This window comes from Gavialis gangeticus, unplaced genomic scaffold (assembly GCF_001723915.1).
Source record: "Gavialis gangeticus isolate Ggan-Ray unplaced genomic scaffold, GavGan_comp1, whole genome shotgun sequence".
In the NCBI taxonomy this organism is placed as follows: Eukaryota; Metazoa; Chordata; order Crocodylia; family Gavialidae; genus Gavialis; species Gavialis gangeticus.
The window spans coordinates 150,332,013-150,351,451 of NW_017729032.1; the positions used below are offsets into that span (position 1 = coordinate 150,332,013).

At 45.3% G+C, this 19,439-nt stretch overlaps 1 protein-coding gene across 4 annotated transcripts in view; it reads left to right on the forward strand.

Annotated features, from left to right (window-relative positions):
• Positions 1–2,371: 2,371 nt before the first annotated feature.
• The window catches only part of RFX8 (RFX family member 8, lacking RFX DNA binding domain), a 75,796-nt gene continuing 58,728 nt past the window's right edge, over positions 2,372–19,439 (forward strand). For 3 of the 4 annotated variants that reach the window (XM_019525324.1, XM_019525327.1, XM_019525328.1), the window contains exons 1-4: positions 2,373–2,441; positions 7,817–7,940; positions 9,727–9,788; positions 13,562–13,648. In XM_019525324.1, the coding sequence (XP_019380869.1) occupies positions 2,389–2,441; positions 7,817–7,940; positions 9,727–9,788; positions 13,562–13,648 (326 nt within the window). In that variant the 5' untranslated portion in view covers positions 2,373–2,388. Of the gene's footprint in view, positions 2,442–7,816; positions 7,941–9,726; positions 9,789–13,561; positions 13,649–19,439 lie in introns of all 4 variants that reach the window. The other variant, XM_019525325.1, reaches the window with a different exon arrangement.

Below are 19,439 nucleotides of genomic sequence, written 5' to 3' on the forward strand. Positions count from 1 at the left end.
ATAGGAAGTTATTATCCAGCAGTACAGTTGCACTACTGTATAATAACTGGATAACATAAGCCCTGCTTTAATACATTTCTGTAGGTATCTAAAACATTGCTTTCATTGTTTATATGAGAGTCCCTTAAACTGTTCTAATTGCTAAATTTCTCTTTGCTATAGACAGATGAAAAGGCTGTCTGCTCCACTGAAACATTGTAAGCACTTTTCCATTGCAAGCATCCATTATGCAAAATGAGTGTTACCACCATGTGACTGACAAAAATAAATTATATATGGCCAGAGCATCTAAAAGCTTCCTAGTGGACAGAACTGCATTATATCACTTCTGCTTCTCAGAAACTCCTGTGGTTTCTTTATGTTAATTAACTGTTAGTACCACAGCAGAAAGGTTTGGCAAAGACAGATTTGCTTTATTTGTTATGACATGAAGATCAAAGCAAATATGTCACTAGGCAGAAATGTTAAGAGGAAAAAAGACATAAAGGACAACTTGAAGGTAGAAATGTTTTATTTTATATTCCTATATTATAGTCTGCCTTTTAGGAAGCGGTACACGTGCATGTGAGGTACCACATATGTTGTTTTAGTATGTGGAGGTGTGATACTGTGTTGAGGCCTTGATGAGAAGAATCCTTTGTGCCCACATGGTTGTCAAATCACATGCTTAAATGCTGTCTCCTAAAATAGAGACTGCCCTACATAAACTGTAACCGGAACAGTTAGGTACAATAGTCAATGACTATGTTTATTAACAGCCTGTTTTCTTCCAATGTAGACGGCATATAAGCATCCCAAGAGACTTAACTTTGTGAGAGGTATGAAGCTCTAGAGCAACACCAAAATGCTGAGGTAAATCAAAATTGCAAAACTACACACTGGCTGTTTAATGGCTTTCTAAGTGCAAGGCAGGCATAGAAGTGGAGGCAGCCTGACAAAAGCCCCCAAACACTTATGTCCAATTCCATGTTTATTTTCTTAATACATATGTTATTAAAGAAGATGCTCACAGTACTGCAATGCATTTCCCAACAGAGGCTTTCCGGGCTAGCACTGGAAGGGAGACAGCCTTCCCCTTTTTAGTATAGATATAGCTTTCTCTTTATAGCCTGAGATGTCCTTACCTGAGCCCAAGTCTCTTCAGTCTGCTGTTCCTGTCCAAGGATATATATACACTGCAATCATTCCTGTGATGACTAGATATTATAGACCTATCTGAGCCAGCTATAAATCAGGTGAGTTGGGCACTGGTAGTAGTCTGGTCTTGGCAGCACAGAGCTCAGCATGGATTAATCGCTGGAGTATTTACCCATGGGTTTTGCAGCCTGTGTAAAAAAGGCTGCAGCTAAACTGCTACTAATACTTACGTTTATCCCTGTCTTGGGCATATCCATACTCTGCTGAAGCTACAACAGTGATTCTAGTGTAGACAGATCTCACAAAACAAAGTCTTGTTTCCGAGTTTATGTGGGTGATATGCTTGCTTCATTAGTCCTGTAGTTATTACACTTAAAGGTACGTCTCTTATTCAGATTGAGTATCTTGATACTGCAACCAATGCTTCACTGTCAGTCATTTCTACATCTGAGTTAATATTTTTACATCTGAGTTAAGCTTTTTAGCTAGACTTAGAACAGTTTTCAGGGCTGTGAAATAGAAAAAAGACACAGGGCATTTTTAGACATGTACGCAGCACACGGACATGTCTTAGACATGTCACGTGCATTTGTATCAATGGAGAAATGTGCGTGAGCACTGAAAAACTGGCAGCGATGCACTTTTCAACTAAAACACGTCGAAGGTGTTTTAGTTCAAAAGCGCACCACCTCCATTTTCTCAGCGCTGGCATGCATTTTGCCATTTACACACATGAATGCGACCCAGCACCAGGCATATCAGCTCCCATGTGGAACAGACGCGATTCATTGAGTCTGCTCCGATGTGGCGCATTTCCAGCCTGTTGCAGTACGAAAAGGTATAAATGCCCACTACCAGGAATGGCTAACAGACAGCAAAATTGCAGAGGAAAGGACTGCCTGAAGAGTGGAACGTCCTTAAAAAGGAGAGAGGGTCCTTAACACCTGGGGAGTGGAAAGAGGAGATTATAATAAGCCATGAAGTCCACCGACTCTCAGAACTGTGTGAATAGAAAAGCCACTACCCTTCCCAGAAAGCTGGTTTTAAAATGTGGGAGTAGCGGGAATCAAAGGAGAGGTGCAGCTGCACCAGTGGACCCCTCCTGTATCCACTCCTGTATTCGAGACTGTGTAAACTCGTCAAAAACCCCGCAGGCGGGCCGGGCCGGGCGGCGCGCGGGAGGGCGGCGGGTCGCGCGGGTGGAACCCGCTTCCAAAGTAAACACGGGGCGGTCCGGCCCCGCCTGCGGGGATGGCGGCGGCGGCCGGGGGCCGGAGCAGCGAGCACCGCTGCATCACGCAGTGGTAGGTGCCGCTCCGTTGGCCCTGCTAGGGGGCATTAAGGATGCCCAGCTGGGGTGGGGGGTGGAATATCTCCAGCAGCAGGAGGCAGCAGGGCTGTGTCCAGCAGAGCACAGGGGTCCGGGTGCACGGCAGGGCCCGGGGCAGGTAGGGGGCCCAGGATGCCCTCACCCTGGCACCCGAGCACCCGTCTTTTGGGCTGGCCGTGTCCTGGAGGGAGCTGAACCCCCTTGCTGAGGAAGCCACGTGGCCAGTGCCGTAGCAGGGAAGTTTGGGGCCGGGGGCACACAGACCCAGGGGGCACGTGCCTCCCCATGCTTGCCTGCACCCCCCACCCTTGTGGCTCTGTCCCTGCCTTGGCTGGGCAGCACCTGTTGGTGCCCCATTTGCTTTGGCGCCCAAGGGGGTTGCCCCGCTCCCCCCCCCCCCAACACTGTGCATGGCATGGGGGTGGCTGGTTGAAGGGGAAAGTGCCCTGGTGTGGTTTCAAACATACATGGGTGGATACGGGCAGGCTGGCCGTGCTCAGGGCGGCAGTTAGAGGCCCAGATCCAACAGCGAAGGCGGTATCAGTGGTCTCTTGATGTTATCTTTGCTGGGGGGTGGATGTGTGGCCAGATGCGGGCGTAGTGGTGGACGTTCTCCTTGGGTAGAGTCATAGCGAAGCAGGGATGGAAGGGACCTCCAGACATCATCTAGTCTAGCCCACAGGTCACAACCCAAAAGTGGGTTGCGAGAATATATGAAAGGGCCACGAGCAAACTTAAAAAAAAGGATCAAGAAACTTTAAAAATGGATTCTCCTCTAAAGGAGAAAAACATGGGAAACCATGGCTTTTCCCTTGCTGGTTGACAGGCTTCAAACTTGCAAGGGGCTTCTTGGCACCCCCCTGCCCTACATTCTCACCCCCTGCTCCACACACTGGGCGGCAGGGGGCAGAGGGTAGGGAGCGAGGGGCAATGGGTCAGGATTGGCCACTGATGTTTACAAATGGGTCCTGATACAAAAAAGGTTGAGAACCACAGATCTAGTCCAACCCCTTGCCTGAGGCAGGATCAGCGCTACCCAAACCATCCCATAGAATCATCATCCAAACTCTACCTAAGACTACTATGAACCCTGATTCAAGACAGTCCTAACACCCTAACCCACCACAGGTAAAGCAGGGCCATGGCAGCCAATGGGATTTTTAATTGGACTTTCCAGATTTCTATGCCTCTGTCTGTCCCACGTCCTGCAATTCCCAGTTGGCATAGCACAACTTGATGGGAGGAGGGAACCCTGTGTAAAGGTGCTGGCTTTTTTAAAACCTGGGAATGGAGGGTAATATAACCTAATAGTAAATCAGCATACCAGCAGTCTGTCAAGAAAAAAAAAGTGTATAAAATTGATGTTACCTGTAGTTTGACTATTCTAACCATCCCCTGTATAGTTTGACTGTTCTAACCATCTGGCTATTCTCTGGAAATGTTTGGTTTCCTTTCTGTTTCCCTCCATCATTTTTGGGCTGATGATCCATCTTCGGCAGGGGTGTGGTATTTGCTTTCTTAATTAACTATATCACATCCACCATGTTTGATTTTAGCTTTGAAAATGACAGCACAGGCCATCCTCAGACTTACGACACAATTGGTTCCTGAAAACTGCTTCTTAAGTCAAAACGTTGCAACTCGGAACCGATTTTCCTATAAGAAACAATGTTATAAATGGGGGATTGGTTCCTGAACCAAGGCCCAATACCCTATTTTCACCAAAAATAACCCAGAATTTTGTACTCAATCAATTATAGATGAGTAATATAGCTACATTAATGTATTTCTATTGTAAATAGCAATTATATTGATTTGGAAGGACCTCTTTGAGGGGACTTTGCTGGACTTTTTGAAGGGCTCTTAGTTGGGCTTTTTGAAGGGTTCTTGGCTGGAGTCTTCTCAGGAGTCTTGCTTGCAGGTTTTTCTGGAGTCTTGTCTGCTTTCTTAAAGAAATTATCTAAGGAAGTTTGGACAGATGTTCTCCAGGGAGAGGGGTGATATGGCGACCTTGTTCTCTGGCGTGGTGTCACATTGGATCAAGCATTGCAAGTCAAAATTGGCATCAAAGTTGAAACAGGGTGTCAATTTATAAATGTTGTAAGTGTGAAATGTTGTAACTCGAAATGTTGTTAAGTCGAGGACTGCCTGTACAGCACATTCAGGGATATTGAATTGACACAATCTACCAACCTCACCTCTTGATGTGCCCTATTATAGTCTTTTAATGTGTTTACTCTTCCACACCAACCCTCTGCAGGGTAGAGAAATACTATTATTTCCATTTTACAGAAAGAGGGACCCAGATACAGAGAGAAATTAAGGGTATACCTACACAGCAAACCCCAGTGTAATATGCAACTTAGCTTGAACTGAAAGAGAAAAAAAGATACTAATTAGCTCTGCTGAAAAGGAGGCAAGGAGGACTGTGCTAACCAAGCTGTTCTGCCTTTGATATGTAAGCCATCTTATACAGGGCTAACTTTGATATCTTTACACAGTTCTGCTCTATGCCACCTACACAAACCCTAAATGACTTACTGAGAATAACACAGGAAGTCAGGCAGAACAGAGGACAGAATTTAATTCTTATACCAGCACCCAAATCACTCACTGGCCATCCTTTCTCCACAGTGAACATGTAGATCACCCCTTTGTATTCTTTCTGGAACAAGTTTCTAACATTTTTGTTTGATTTGATATTGGGTACCCTGGCAAAAACAAAACACAAAGCTTTTGGTCCCCATATAATATGTAGCATCCCCAGAAAAAATGGAGTCCTTTTAATGTACTTTTTGAGAAGCAGTTGAATAAAAACTTCTGCCAGAGAACTAGCCAGAAGGCAAAAGATAAATCCGTACATGCCTCCCCTGTTTTCTCTCTCTTTTCTTTCTCTCCCCCACTTCTTTTTTGATTGACTTTGTTTTAATTCAGAGGGGCAGGTTGCTTCAATGTGTGTCATAAATAGCCATATGCTGGGAATATTGCAAGTAATATGTGAAAGCTCTCTTCTTGAGCTTCTCTTGTAATATAGCACTTTGGTACTTGATCTGCATTTTGGCAGGTAGAAGGTTTTCAGTTTGTTGTAAGAAAAAGAGAGAGACAAAGTTTAATAGATAAAAAAGTAATCAAATACCATGTTAAAGATAGCTGCGTGCAGAGACAAAGCTGTTAGCCAAAACCATTACTGAAGTACAAATTAGTCTGTTGTGATTCCATTGACTCAGGAGGTGTTATACCTAGGGTAAATTTGGACCCAGGCTTAATGTCTGAGTTTTACTTACTAGAGTTTGGGGGTGGGGTTTTTTCTAAAAGAAAGGAGGATTAATGGATATGGGGAAGCAGGGCATAGTCTGGAGTCTTACCTATAATGAATCCTACCTATGGTATGTTTTCAGTTCCCATGATGGAAGAACTCCCCACTAAGGCAACGTGCCTACTCCTTGTCCCCTGCCTATCTTTGGCGCTGGTTTCTCTTCCCTGCCAATAATTGTGAAGCAGTTTACATCAGGTGATGAGGAATTGGCAAAAAGCCCAGAAATAGCTTGGGCAGGGAGATGGAGTAAGCGGTGCTATCGCATGGCCTAGCAACATGAGGCTGCCTGGTTGGTTGGTGGGAGCATAGACTAAATTAGGTGAGAGCCAAGGTGTTTGAGGCCTCTTTACAAGGGAGAGAGCAGATGTGGGAAAAAGTTAGAAGTCCTTCTGTAGGAAAAGGATGGGCAGCAGGAGTAGGAAGCTGAGCTGAAACAGGTCCAGTCCCTCATCTTAGAATAACTCAATGTTAATATTGCTTGCTCAGTTATAACAAATAGAATCTATTGCAGTCAATCAGATAGTTGGAGACCTTACCCGCTACCTATTGATAAAAGTTAAAATGATGAATGCTAGCTAGTCTGAAGCTGAGCTATTAATAAATAAAAACATGGAATGCTGTTTTAAAACTGGCATTCATGTCTAAGCTGGTACCTATGATAAATTCTGTTTTCTAAACCAGTGTGAACATCAGTAAAAGTGATGTTGTCAGTAACTGGCATTCTGCTGTACCAACATTCAGCAGATAAAATAATTAAATCTACTGAACTCATTTGGCATAACAGAAGTAAAGTCACTGTAATAGAACATTGTCACAGGATCAGTGTGTCATGCTTTGAAAATTAATTTCTTCTCTGCCTCAACATTTATTTCCCACAAATGCTTCAGCTTTGCATATGTATTTGTGCTGCAGGATGCTATTATCTGCTGACAGTGTTTAGTTCTTTTGGCATTATGTCTTAAATAAAGAATATTTTTGTCTGGCAGTAATAACAACTTAAGCTAATGAGAAAGTAAGATCAAATCTTCCTCACCTTACTCACTTGAGTAGCTTTATTTATGTTACTAAGATAACTCAGGCAAGTAAATTAAGCACAACTGGCTAGTCTAGATGTGCTTAAATATTAATGGTTGGTCCAGGAGTGCTACTTGGGGCATCTACACATGCATTAATGCACCTTTTCTAATGTGCAATAAAATTTAGTACTTCCAGGGTGAGATACTAAATTAATGTGCATTAGGCTGCACTAATGTGCGGTAGCACATTTGCACACTTTTTTTAGTGACAGTGCACAGTAGACTGTTTTACTATGCATCAGCATAAACTCACCATTTTTACATGACACTTTAATGCACAGTAAAATAGTCTACTGGACATTAAAGTGCACATGTAAACGTGCCCACTAAGTAGTAATTTCAGGCCAAATTCTGTTTTCTTTCATACTTGTATTGCAACTGTTTGGTTTGCAGTAGTGTATGGAATTTGGCACTTGCTAATCTAGTGGGTTCTAATTTTTATGCCTAACCCAAAATATCCTGTGGTACATTATTCTTAAAGAGAAAGCAACTACCTAATATACTACATTTATTATAGTGGAGGATTTGTAGCTTGCACCATACATTAGAAAATCATTTTTTCCCCATTTTAGAGACAATGATTTTACGTGACAATTTTAACCTCATTGTGATATTAGGTAAACTATATTTTATCATTAAAACCTGTACAGTATCTGATGGCATGCTGCTCAATAAAGTATATTCATATAGACTCTTTGATACAGAACCCACCGTATCTTGAAGTGGTAGTTTCAGGGAACCTGAAAGTAACAATGATGTACCATTGCCTACAGAATATGGTTCTACTTAGAATTAGTAGACCTGATTCTGATCTCATTCACACTGCTGGAGATAAGGAGCAACTGAACTGAAGTCAGTGGAGTTGCACCAGTGTAAATATGGTGCAATATCAGAATCAGGCAAATAACCTTCTTGTCTTGATATAAACTGATCTTCTTGTACCATTTAATTTTAAAGGATTGCTGATCATTTCTACATGTGTGAAGGATGCAGCGTACCTCGTTGTCTGTTATATGAAATGTACAGAGAGAACTGCAGACATTATGATCAGAACCAAGTAAATCCAGCTACATTTGGAAAGGTACAAAGTGTTCTTCTTTACAACAGATATATTATAAAAGATAATGCATCAGGCCCTTGTAGAGGGCCTTGTGATTATGAATAGAAAAAGTTGTACAAAACATGAAATTTGGTTTGAAAGTTTTTTATTTAGTTTGTTAGTATAATTTATAGACTTCCTGAATGTGCAAATTTGTGTAAAGATACCCTTATTTTGGATTAAGAATGGTTCATTTGTTTAATTTAATCTGGTCCTTCACAGGATTAGGTTAAATCAAAATAAATATATCTTGAGGAATAAGACATACATAGTTATGCCAGTTTAACTAAAGTGGTTTTGAAATATACGTTATTAATTGGTCTGAAGACAAGACAAGGAGAGAAGTCATGATTTATTTTTCAAGAGTTTTTTTTCTCAAAGTGTGTTTGAAGCCAAGGTAAGTTTTAACATTGACTTCATTGAGGCCAGAATTTCATCCGAGACAAATAGGGCCAGATTCTATTCTACCTGTTAAGTATTTAAGTGGACTTGACCACCTAAGTGCAATTTCATTCCCCCCCCCCTTCTGTCCCCTTCCCCATTCATGTCTCTGAAAATCCATTAATCCATCTACTTTTGTAATACACCATCATCTTGCCTTTAAGGCGAGTCACAAAATACAGTGAGAAGTCCTCATGCACTTATTTGCATTTAGTGCTGTGCTGCAACTCTTGTTGCAAAAATGGCCAGTAACATACTGTTCTGTATTAATAGGAGCATGCCTTGTAAATTAAGTGATTCTTCCACTCTATTTGGCACTGATGAGGGGTTACTTGGAGTACTATGTACAATTCTGGGCTCCACACTTGAAGAAAGATGTGGACAAATTGGAAGGAGTCTAGTGGAAAGGAGCAAAAATTATTAGAGGTCTGGAAAACATGATCGGTATGGAAAGGCTGAAAGACCTGGGATTATTTAAATGAGAAGATTGAGGGGAAATTTGATAACAGTTTTCAAATACCTAAAAGGTGATTATGAAGAGGATAGAGACAGATTATTCCCTGTTGCAGGTGCTAAAACAGTAAGGAATGGTCTTAAACTCCAGCAAGGGAAACTGAGGTTGGATATTAGGAAGAATTTTCTCACTATAAGAGCATTAGAACAGGTTATCCAGAGAGACTGTAGAATCTTGTCTTTTTTTGTTATGTTAAGTTTTAAGAGCCTCTTAGACAGACTCTTGACTGGAAGGGTTTAGTTAGGGACCATCTGAGTAGGGCAGGGCAACTAGGAAGGTGCCCCAGATGCTGACTTAGGGAGGGTGGGGGCAGAAAAAAAAAAAAAAACACTGCTGCTGTAGGCAGACAATCACACTGTCAGTGACAGGAACTAGAAGTCACCACTGGCCCTGTGTGGCAGCTGCTATAGACACCTCCCCATATTTTTACACTGGAGGTCAGGGATGACCCTGCTTTGGGCAACGGGTTAGACTAGAAGGTCTTCCAAAGTCTCTTCGAGCTCTTCTTTTCTAAGATTCTGAGATTCATATATAACCCTGCTTCATGCACAGTTGAAGTTGGAGCAGTTTTGCTACCTTTGTATTGTTCCTGGATTATGCAGTTGTCCACAGTGCTCCTTACCCTTTTGAAACTGCTCTGCTTATGAGTTTGTCCATGCCCTGTGTAAGCAGGTTGCTAGAAAACTAGGTATTAGTTTGAGAATAGGTGCCTGATAGTGGCAAGGATTAAATATGGAAAATGTAGCAGATAAGTCTTTTTAAACTTTCATGTGAATCACTAAGATAACTCTGTATCTTTTGGGTGTTTTATAGCTTGTTCGTTTAGTTTTCCCAGATTTGGGGACCAGAAGGCTGGGCACAAGAGGCAGTGCCAGGTATGTTGTATTCTTGTTTTACAGCTGTTTGAGGAATAATAAATTAATCAAAAACAGCTAGATATGCAGCTCTGTTGGCGGGATACAGCAATGGAGGTTTGCACCAAATGTGTGTAATTAATCACAGGAACAGTTCCAATGGGATTTACAACAGGGTTCTCCAACTACTGAGCAGCTGGGGACTGCAAGCCACACTACTCATAGGCCTTGGGATGCATGCCATGCAGGTTTCCTGATACCCACACTGCACAAGTAGCAAGAACAGCCTCCGCAGTCACCCCCCTGTGGGGAACGTGGGCACCTCCTCTCTTGCCCACTCAGCCACATGGGCAGCAGACTCACTGGACCCCCTCTTGCCATGCTGCCCTGCCCTAGAAACCCCAGACACCATAGCAGCAGGTACAATAGTGTGAGTGTCAGCTGGCCAGGAGTCTATGGACCATGTTACCCTTTGCTAGTTGGATGTAGTTCAGGGGCCACCAGTTGGAGCACCCTGATTTATGATGTCACCAACAAGCTAAAATAAAAGTTCATTTAGCAAGTCACCATATCCAAGCTATTTTTATTATTATATATAAATTTAACTTCAATTTCTAAAACACCAGGTTCATTGGCTTTTAAAGCTCTGGCTTGTGTCAAGCCGACAGAGAGGCCACAGCCTCGCAGCCCCATCTATAGCCCCAGAGGCATTGTGTCTCAGGGCGGCACAATGATCTTTGGGCTCAGATGAGCACAAAAATGGTGGTTGTGACCAGCCCAAGGGCAGGAGGCTGTAGAGGCAGGGAGCCTCTTCTTCCCTGCAGAATCACAGCTAGCTCTTAATGGAACAGTTATATTAATTAAATCTAAAAACCACAACCCAGCCTGTAGCAAGGCACTGGGATGTGCCTGCTTCTCTGTGAGAGCAAGCAGACTGAGAGGCTGCTTCTAGGTGGCAGAGAAGAGCTAATGAGGGACTCACCTGACCAGAAAAGGGCTCAGACTGGAACTACATAAGCCCAGAGCTGGCACTGGTCAGGGAGACTCTTCCCAGCAGCCATGAAGTGAAGAGCTCTTGGCTCCAGGATAGCAGGACTCCTGAATGGACCTGGATTTGGTTAAACTACACTGCAGGTCTGGGGAACAGAGGCAAGTTCCCTGGGTAGAGAAAGGTGGGATTACAGGCAAGTGGCCTTTGTTTTAGGTTAACCCCAGAGAGTTTGAGGTGCCTACTAGTGGTTCTGAGACCCTGGAGAAGGGGTTGCATGTGAGCTGGGACTAGAGGGTCTGAAAGTTTGGAGGATGGGCTGTGTGTGGGACCAGAGGGTCCAAGAGCCCAATGGGGCCAAGTGTATAAGCTAGGGTACAGCCCCGGGCTGGAGGGTATGCTTGCTGGGAGATAAGCAAAGTTTGCTTTCTTAAAAAGAGGCAGAGGGCTGCTTCTGCTGTTTGTGTTTCTGTTATAGCTCAGGGACTTATGGTTTATGTTACTGTTTACATCGGCAGTTTGGATGGGGACTGTAAGGGGAGGTCCTATTAGCGTCCATGGGACATGCAATAGCTTTGAGCCTTGCCAGGGGCTCAAGGCCCGAGCTGTTGTTAAGCCCAGAGAAGGGCAGAGTGCAAGGGCACAATGAGATAGGGGACCGGGGGCCCACTGCTCTAGAAGAGTGCAGCCATATGGGGGCCAAGGGGCTTGGTGCTCAGAGGAGCGCAGCCATACAGGGACCAGGGGCCCCTGCGCTCTAGAGAAGCGTAGCCATATAGGGGCCAAGGGGACCAGTGCTCTAGAGGAGCACAGCCATACATACAAGGGCCAGGGGGCTCAGTACTGTAGAGGACTACAGCCATACAGGAGCCAGAGGGTCTGGCACTCTAGAGAAGTGCAATGTGGGGGCTGGGGGGCCCAGCAGACAGGGACCTGGTGACCAGGGGGCACAGATTGAAGCTAGTGTCTCAAAGCCAGGTCTGACACCATGGGCCTAGGCTAGAAGGCCTAGCGAGATTAGAGGGGCAGAGGCTGAAAAGGCTAAAGTCCTGAAAGACAGAACAACATTATAGCAACATCCACAAGGCTTGGGGTATGGTGTCGGGAAGGAAAAGGAGCCATGCAATTTTCCCTTATGACTACAGGCATTCTACAGGGGCCTAGTCAAGCTGAGAGGGATCTGTTAGGCCTGAGGGCTGGATTGAGACCCAGTGGGAAATTATTAGGATTAAGGCTCACTCTCTAACACCTGTTGGCAGCCTCCCTTAATTAACCTTTGATATTAAGAACAAGGCATGGTGGGTGAGCAATCTAGGGAGAGTGACAGTTTAAGCTGGACAGGAGCTCCAGAGCTGCTAGGGGGTTTCCACAGCTGCCTGTGTGGCCATAAGACCTGTGACAGATCCCTTGACAGATTTCTCCACAGTTGCCCTTTCCCTTAGCATAAGGGATAGAAAGAATTGATTCCAATGGACCTTTAAACCACTGATTTGATGTCCAAATTTATAATCATCCTTTGTGCATCTTAACAGGGAGAAAAAAATTCTGGTCTTCACAATTCACATGAACATTCTTAATAATAAAGCTGACAGGACCTCTGGTAAAATGTTGACTCTGAGACTAATCTGCTTTTACTTCAATATTATAACAAGACTTCTGCAAGAGTGCCATCCTGTCATTGGCTAGTGCAGCTAAGTTCCTTATACCAAATACCAGGAGCTTACAGTACAAGCCCTATGAGGAGAGACTGGAGGACCTCTTCAGCCTCCACAAGAGAAGGCTGAGAGTTGATCTTGTGGCTGCCTACAGATTCATTAGCAGGGCACAGCAAGGGATTAGAGATGCTCTGTTCACCAGGGCGCCTCTTGGGGTAACAAAGAACAATGGTCACAAACTGACAGACAGCAGATTTAGGCTACACATCAGGAAAAACTTCTTCACAGTGAAGGTGGCCAAAGTTTGGAATGGGCTCCCAAGGGAGGTGGTGCTCTCCCCTACCTTGGAAGTCTTTAAGAGAAGGCTGGATGGGCATCTGGCTGGGGTCATCTAAGCCCAGCACTCTTTCCTGCCCAGGGCAGGGGGTCAGACTCAATGATCTGTTGAGGTTTCTTCTGACTCTAGCACCTATGAATCTATGAAGTGTAGGATCAGTATAGTGGAAGAGCTGCATCTCCACATCCTCAGTCTGCTCTTGATGCATTCCCCTAGCAAACTACTTCGATTGCATTCGTGCCAGCAGAGTGTTACGCATGGAAAAAGGAATTATTTGCTGGCCATTTACAGTAAAAATATTAACTCATTAAGTACTGTTAGCCATCCAGTATATATCAGGCAAAATGGTAGTGTGAAAATGGTACTGCAGGAGCTAGGCAGTAGTGTGAAAAAAAGTATGAACAGTAGTTCACATCACCACCAGCTTTGATAAGAGGTGCCATTTCAAAACACTTGAGATGGAGTACCTATGTAAATAGATGGACAAGTGATTCCCTTAATTGGTAGGTTTTAGTCTACCATGTCTGCATGCTGTGTTGTTAATTAAGAACAATTAAAGTTTTGTTTTTAAAATTAATTGTTTGTAAAGTTTGTTTTTTTTTTTAAAGATTTACAGATATGTACTTATTCAAATATTGGACAAGATATTTTTTTAAATGCTCAGAAACAGTGGAATTGTCTGTCCTTATTTCTGTTCCATTCTAAAGAATTGTCAGCTGCTTGCAGACTATGAATGAAAATTCTGTGTTGATCTTATCTTGCAACTGCATGCTGTTAATTGATCAATTAATTTGTGTGTGTATATGTATTTTAGGTATCATTATGATGGAATTCATATCAAGAGGAGCTCTTCCTTTTATGCACATTATTGCTATCTTCTAAATGAAAAAAAATATCACAGGTTTGAGTTCTAAGTGCTCTTAACTGTAAGAACTTATATTAATGCATTTTTTCATAAAGTCCACATCATTGTCCCCTGAAAAGGAAGATTAAAATTGTCCTTTCTTATTTACCAAATAGAGTCCTTAATACAAAGGCTCATGTTTCAAATAAGTGGCCAAACAATCATACAACTGCACTTCCTTGCCCTTGATTTTTTTCAATATGTAGCTATTGTGGGAAAGAAAAATCTATGCTAGATCAAATACAGAGCCTAACATGCTAAGTGCCTAAATAAAAGCGAAAATAAAAATGGTCATCAGTAGTGGCACAATCCCTAATTAAGTGTTCTGTCCATCTTCATTATTTATCAGTAATGCATACAGAATGTATTTCTACTAATACATCTTTGTGATTTATTGAAAAGCAGGCTTAATTTTCAATCCTTTGTTTCATATTTCTTACAGTTCATGTTAAGAACCATTGATATTTTGAAAATGTTTACTTTGCATTAATGTTTTAGTTAGAAAAGTGACTACAAAGAAAATACAGCATATTAGAAAATATGCAAAATAAAAAAAAGACATTAAATATAAAACCCTCTGAGAATGCAGAACAATTGAAGTGTCCTGAAACCCTAATCTGTAGGCAAAGAGCTTGATCATGCTGCTATAGAAATTGTGGGAATACTGCCATTGACTTCTGTGGAAGCAGAATTAGATCCATAATGCTTATTGCCATGACAAATCTAGACTAATCACAGTAATAAAAACTGTGAATGCTAGTGTTTCCAGGATAGATAAGTAGCAAATAGGAAATCAGTCTCCTGTTAGCCTGAAGGTGGTTTAAAGTCACATCACCCACCTCCGAAGGGAATGCCTGAATTGCCAGGTTATAGGTTAAACTGGGATGGGTGTTTTACACACCTTTTTGAAGCTGAACCTCTGCTTCATTCATTAGACACACAGACACACAGACACACAGACACACAGACACACAGACACACAGACACACAGACACACAGACACACAGACACACAGACACACAGACACACAGACACACAGACACACAGACACACAGACACACAGACACACAGACACACAGACACACAGACACACAGACACACAGACACACAGACACACAGACACACAGACACACAGACACACAGACACACAGACACACAGACACACAGACACACAGACACACAGACACACAGACACACAGACACACAGACACACAGACACACAGACACACAGACACACAGACACACAGACACACAGACACACAGACACACAGACAGTTCAGTGATGACAATATTTATTTGGGAGGGGTGGTCTTGGATTTCAGTCATCTTTACTTTTATTACTGTTTATGTATTTTAAATCAAAAAAAAAAAAAAGTCTCTTGAATATGAAATACAAGAACAGTCTTAAAAGCAGGTACAGGTTTCCCTCTATTTGTGCAGCTTCTCTATAAGCATATTTAGATCCATGATTTATTATATGCAAGGTAAATTTGCTCTTATGTCATCAGCATAGATGCTTCCCCTGCCCAAGAAGGTAAGTCTTTGGGGGGAGGGGAAAGGGCTGTGGCTCCACTCACCCAGCCCCAGCTGCAGCGGTTCCAAGAGTGCCTGGCACCAGCTGCCAACAGTCACTGGGCTGCACCTTACTTCAACTGTCCTCCTGTACTTGGGCTCACCCCAGCTCCTGGGCTGCTCTATCCTGTGGTGCAGGTGGCTGATGTCAGCTGCTCCAGCACAGGTTGGGGTGAGGACAGACAAGCAGAGCCCTGGGCGGTGTGGGGTGCAGTGCTTACCCCAACCCTGCCTGCAGCAGCCCTGGAAGCAGCCAACACCAGCTGCCAGCACCAGGGCACAGCGCATCCCAGGACCAGAGGCGAGTAGAGACAGGTGGAGCATGGCACAGCCCAGTGGCTGCAAGCAGCAGGTGTTGGCCGCTCCCAGAGCCACTGCAGCCAGAGCTGTGGTGAGTGTCATTCTGTTCCCTCTGCTTTGCTACTTTGTGCAGCCCCAGGAGCAGCACCCCTTCCCCCAGCTGTTTCCTAGTCTCAGCCTCACTCCCTCCCTCACCACCATGGGAACCTATCCCTGTTTGTTACATTGTAAAGTGGGTTTGCTTTATGCAAATTTGATTTATGCTCCATTCTCTGGGAATGCATGTACAGCATAAGTTCAGGAAAACCTGTATTAGAACCAAGGACTACTCTTCTCCTCCTACTCTCCTCAGTGGGAGTCGGGCTTCCTCTTACTAGATTTCATAGACATTAGGGCTGGAAGGGACCTCAGAAGATCATCGAGTCCAGCCCCCCGCCCAAAGGACAGAAAGTCAGCTGGGGTCGTAGGATCCCAGCAAGATAAGCATCCAATTTGCTCTTGAAGGTGTTCAATGTAGGTGCTTGAACCACCTCCGATGGCAGGCAGTTCCAGACCTTGGGGGCGTGGACAGTAAAGAAATTCTTCCTTATGTCCAGCCTGAAACAGTCTCGCAGTAGTTTATGACTGTTCGACCTCATCATCCCTTGGGGCACTCTGGTGAACAAGTGTTCCCCCAGATCCTGGTAGTCACCCCGATCAACTTATAGGTGGCCATCAGATCACCCCTGAGCCTGCGCTTTTCCAGGCTAAAGAGCCCCATGGCTCTCAGCCTGTCATCGTAAGGTCTGCTTTCCTGACCTCTGATCATGTGCATGGCTCTTCTCTGGACTCTCTCAAGCTTCTCCATATCAGTTTTGAATTGTGGAGCCCAAAACTGGATGCAGTACTCCATGTGCACTAACTAGTGCTCTCACTCCTCTGTTCCAGCCTCCCATTTCTCCCTTTTCCATGAATCTCCATTCTTTACTAGATAATGGAATAACTTCAACAAAAGGGATGGAGAATTCTTTTATCCCAGTCTAGTCTATAGCTTGGTGGTGAGGGCACTCTCCCAAGAAGGAGAAATGAATTTGAACCCTCTTATGCTAGGAAGGGAGGAAACTGGATGCCCTGTTTTCTGAATGAGTACTTCAATCACTAAGCTATATAAAAAAAGTGGGGCCTACTCTCACCTCCTGCAGCTATGCTTTCAAAGCTGACAGTTCAGCATTATTAATTTAGGAGCCTACCTTTTGGAAGAAGATTCTGGGCTGTGGATTATGAGGAGATGGAGGTGCCTGCTGCCCCGAGTAAGGTGCATATACTCTGGGGAGGATGGGATTTTAGACACAGTTTCTACTGGAAGGCCCTCATTACATCATGCTGGCTGCTTTGGATCCCATGCTGAGAGGCCTCATTCTCCCCATGCACTTTTTAGTATGGGTGTGTGAAGTGGGCAGGCCTTATTTGATTTGGATTTGGCCCGAATCAGGGATAGTGATTCAATTAGTTGATTCAGATCACTGTTCCTGATTCAATTCAGTTGAATCTGAAGGTTCGATCTTGATTTGGAGAATCAGCAATTTGGACATAAACACAGCTTTAAAAGTTTTTCTACATACCTTGAGGTACCAGTGTGGCTTGTGAATACTGCTACGCTGGGGCAGAGGGAGATTCCTACAGGAGTGGAGGGGGAGGGGGGAGGGAGAGTGAGGCGGCCACCTCCACATGCTCAGTGACAAATCCGGAAGTGGACCCTACAGCCCCCAGCTCAGCAATTGGCTGTGGAGGGACCCCCGGTGTCCCCCCTAGACCCTGGATGCACCGGTCTGTCACAGGGTGGGGTGCAGGGGCGGCCGTGATCCCCCTGGTGCCCCTACTGTGCCAAGTCTGGGCCCTAAATGCACCCTCCGTCTCGCCCACCACGTCTTTGATCTTACAGTTATCAGTGGGAGGCTGCCTTCCGACCCCCTTGTGCACAGTGCTATATTTGTACTGGCCCCTGTTCACTAGTGAGTGATATGGTACACCCCAGCCTTATGGGCCAGGCATGCCTCCTGCCTCCCCAAGCCTTGCAGTTGTCCCAGACGTTTTTATGTTGGTGTGGTGGCCCCCTCCCGGGCCCTTCAATACATGCAGCCCCTCCAGGCTCTGTCCCGCACGCCCTGCCCTCTCCAGGCTCTGTCCTGTGTGTCCTGCCTCGCCCTTTCTTGGGGCTTCTGCTTGTGTAATCACCCTCTTTGGGCTTTGAACCGCACGCCCTGCCCTCCTCGGGCCTCTACCGGCATGCTCGCCCTATTCTGGGCTCTTACACTGGCCCTCATCCCTTTATGGGGCTTCCTCCTAGGCTCACTCCATCTCAGGCTTCCTAAAGGGACTTTTCCCCCTTCGGGGGAACACCTCGTGCTCTTCCCGCTTTTGCCCTGCTAAGCCTTGCTCGTGCTCCTTGCCCTCTCTGGAGCCTGTCCCGTACCTCTTGCGCTTGGGGCTCAGGTGGCCCATAGCCACGCCTGGCCCCTTGACCCTTCTCAGGTTCCTTCGCCCTACTGGGCAAAATACCGCCCTCACGGGCTGGGGTCTCAACCCCACACACCGCGCCTCTCCGGCACTCTCCCGCCACACCAGCTGTGGCACCAATCACTGTGCCCTCGCTGGCACTGCTTGCTGTGCCCCTACTGGGCACCAGGAACCCCCCTGAGCTACTGGGGGGCTCCCATGAGGCCTCCTCACACCCCTACAGCCTCACCCAGTCTTCCAGTGTAACATCAAACCCAACGATAAACATAAAGCCCTGAGCCCACCGGCTGCAACACAAAAATCAGCCTACCGGCTATAACAGAATCTAGGCCCACCTGGCTCTCCTGTAAAGTCTCTCCATCAGGGTTGTCTCTCCCCTTGCCATATTGCAGCCCTTTGAGTGGTCAGGCTGCTCCACTAGGCTCAACTCAGCAGCAAAGCTCTTATTCCTCAGGCTGCTAGATAGTAACTACCAGCTAGGCTTCAGCCTAGCTGTTTATATAGGCCAGGCCCTGCCCCTGGTGGTCAGCTGACCCAATCAGCTGCTATGGCAACTCTCACCTGCTGCCCTGGTGATTGGCAGCTCGGCCCATATTACTAATGCCAGTAGCAGGCACTCTAGTGCCCTGCTACACAGTCACTGAGCTGGGCGGGCACAGGCAGGGGCCCAGCACACTCCCCGGCGGACCCAGAAGTGGACTGGAAGTCTGCTGCCAAGTGCACTGGGGAGTCCTGTGCTTCTGTGGGACACTCCATGTGCCCCAGCATCGCAGCACTCACAAGCCACGCTGGTACCTAGAGGTATGTAGAAAAAACATTTAAAGCTGCGTCTATGTCTGAATCGCCGAATCTTTCTGAATCAATTTAATGGGGTTCTGATTTGATTCAGAGAGATTAAAGGGTCCTCTGATTCAATTCAGATTCGGAGATTCAGCCACCAAATTGAGCCAAATCTCTGCCGAATCAAATCAGGAACCAAAGCTTCACACAGCCCTATTTTTTAGGCAGTCTAGAAGCCTCACTCTGGGTTCTGGATTCCAGCCCTGATGCCAGGCACCCATAGTTAGGCAATGCAGCACTTGCAGGTACCAACAGTAGTGTAGGGGTGTAGCTGGGTACCTAGGCATAGGGGCAGCAGTAACTTACAGTTGATGTGCGATTGTGACTGCTGCTTTTTTGGTCAGTGCTCTCCCTCCACTCCACAAATCAACACCCAATTTACCCCATCCTAGTTATGCCGGAGTTCTTTCAAGAACCTAGCGTGGGGCACTCAACTACTGTGATACTGGGGAGTGTGTGTGTGTGTGTGTGTGTGTGTGTGTGTGTGTGTGTGTGTGTGTGTGTGCCTACACATATACCCACAGCCTCCCACATCTTCACAAATTCCCCACACACATGCATGCACATCCCACCCCCAACC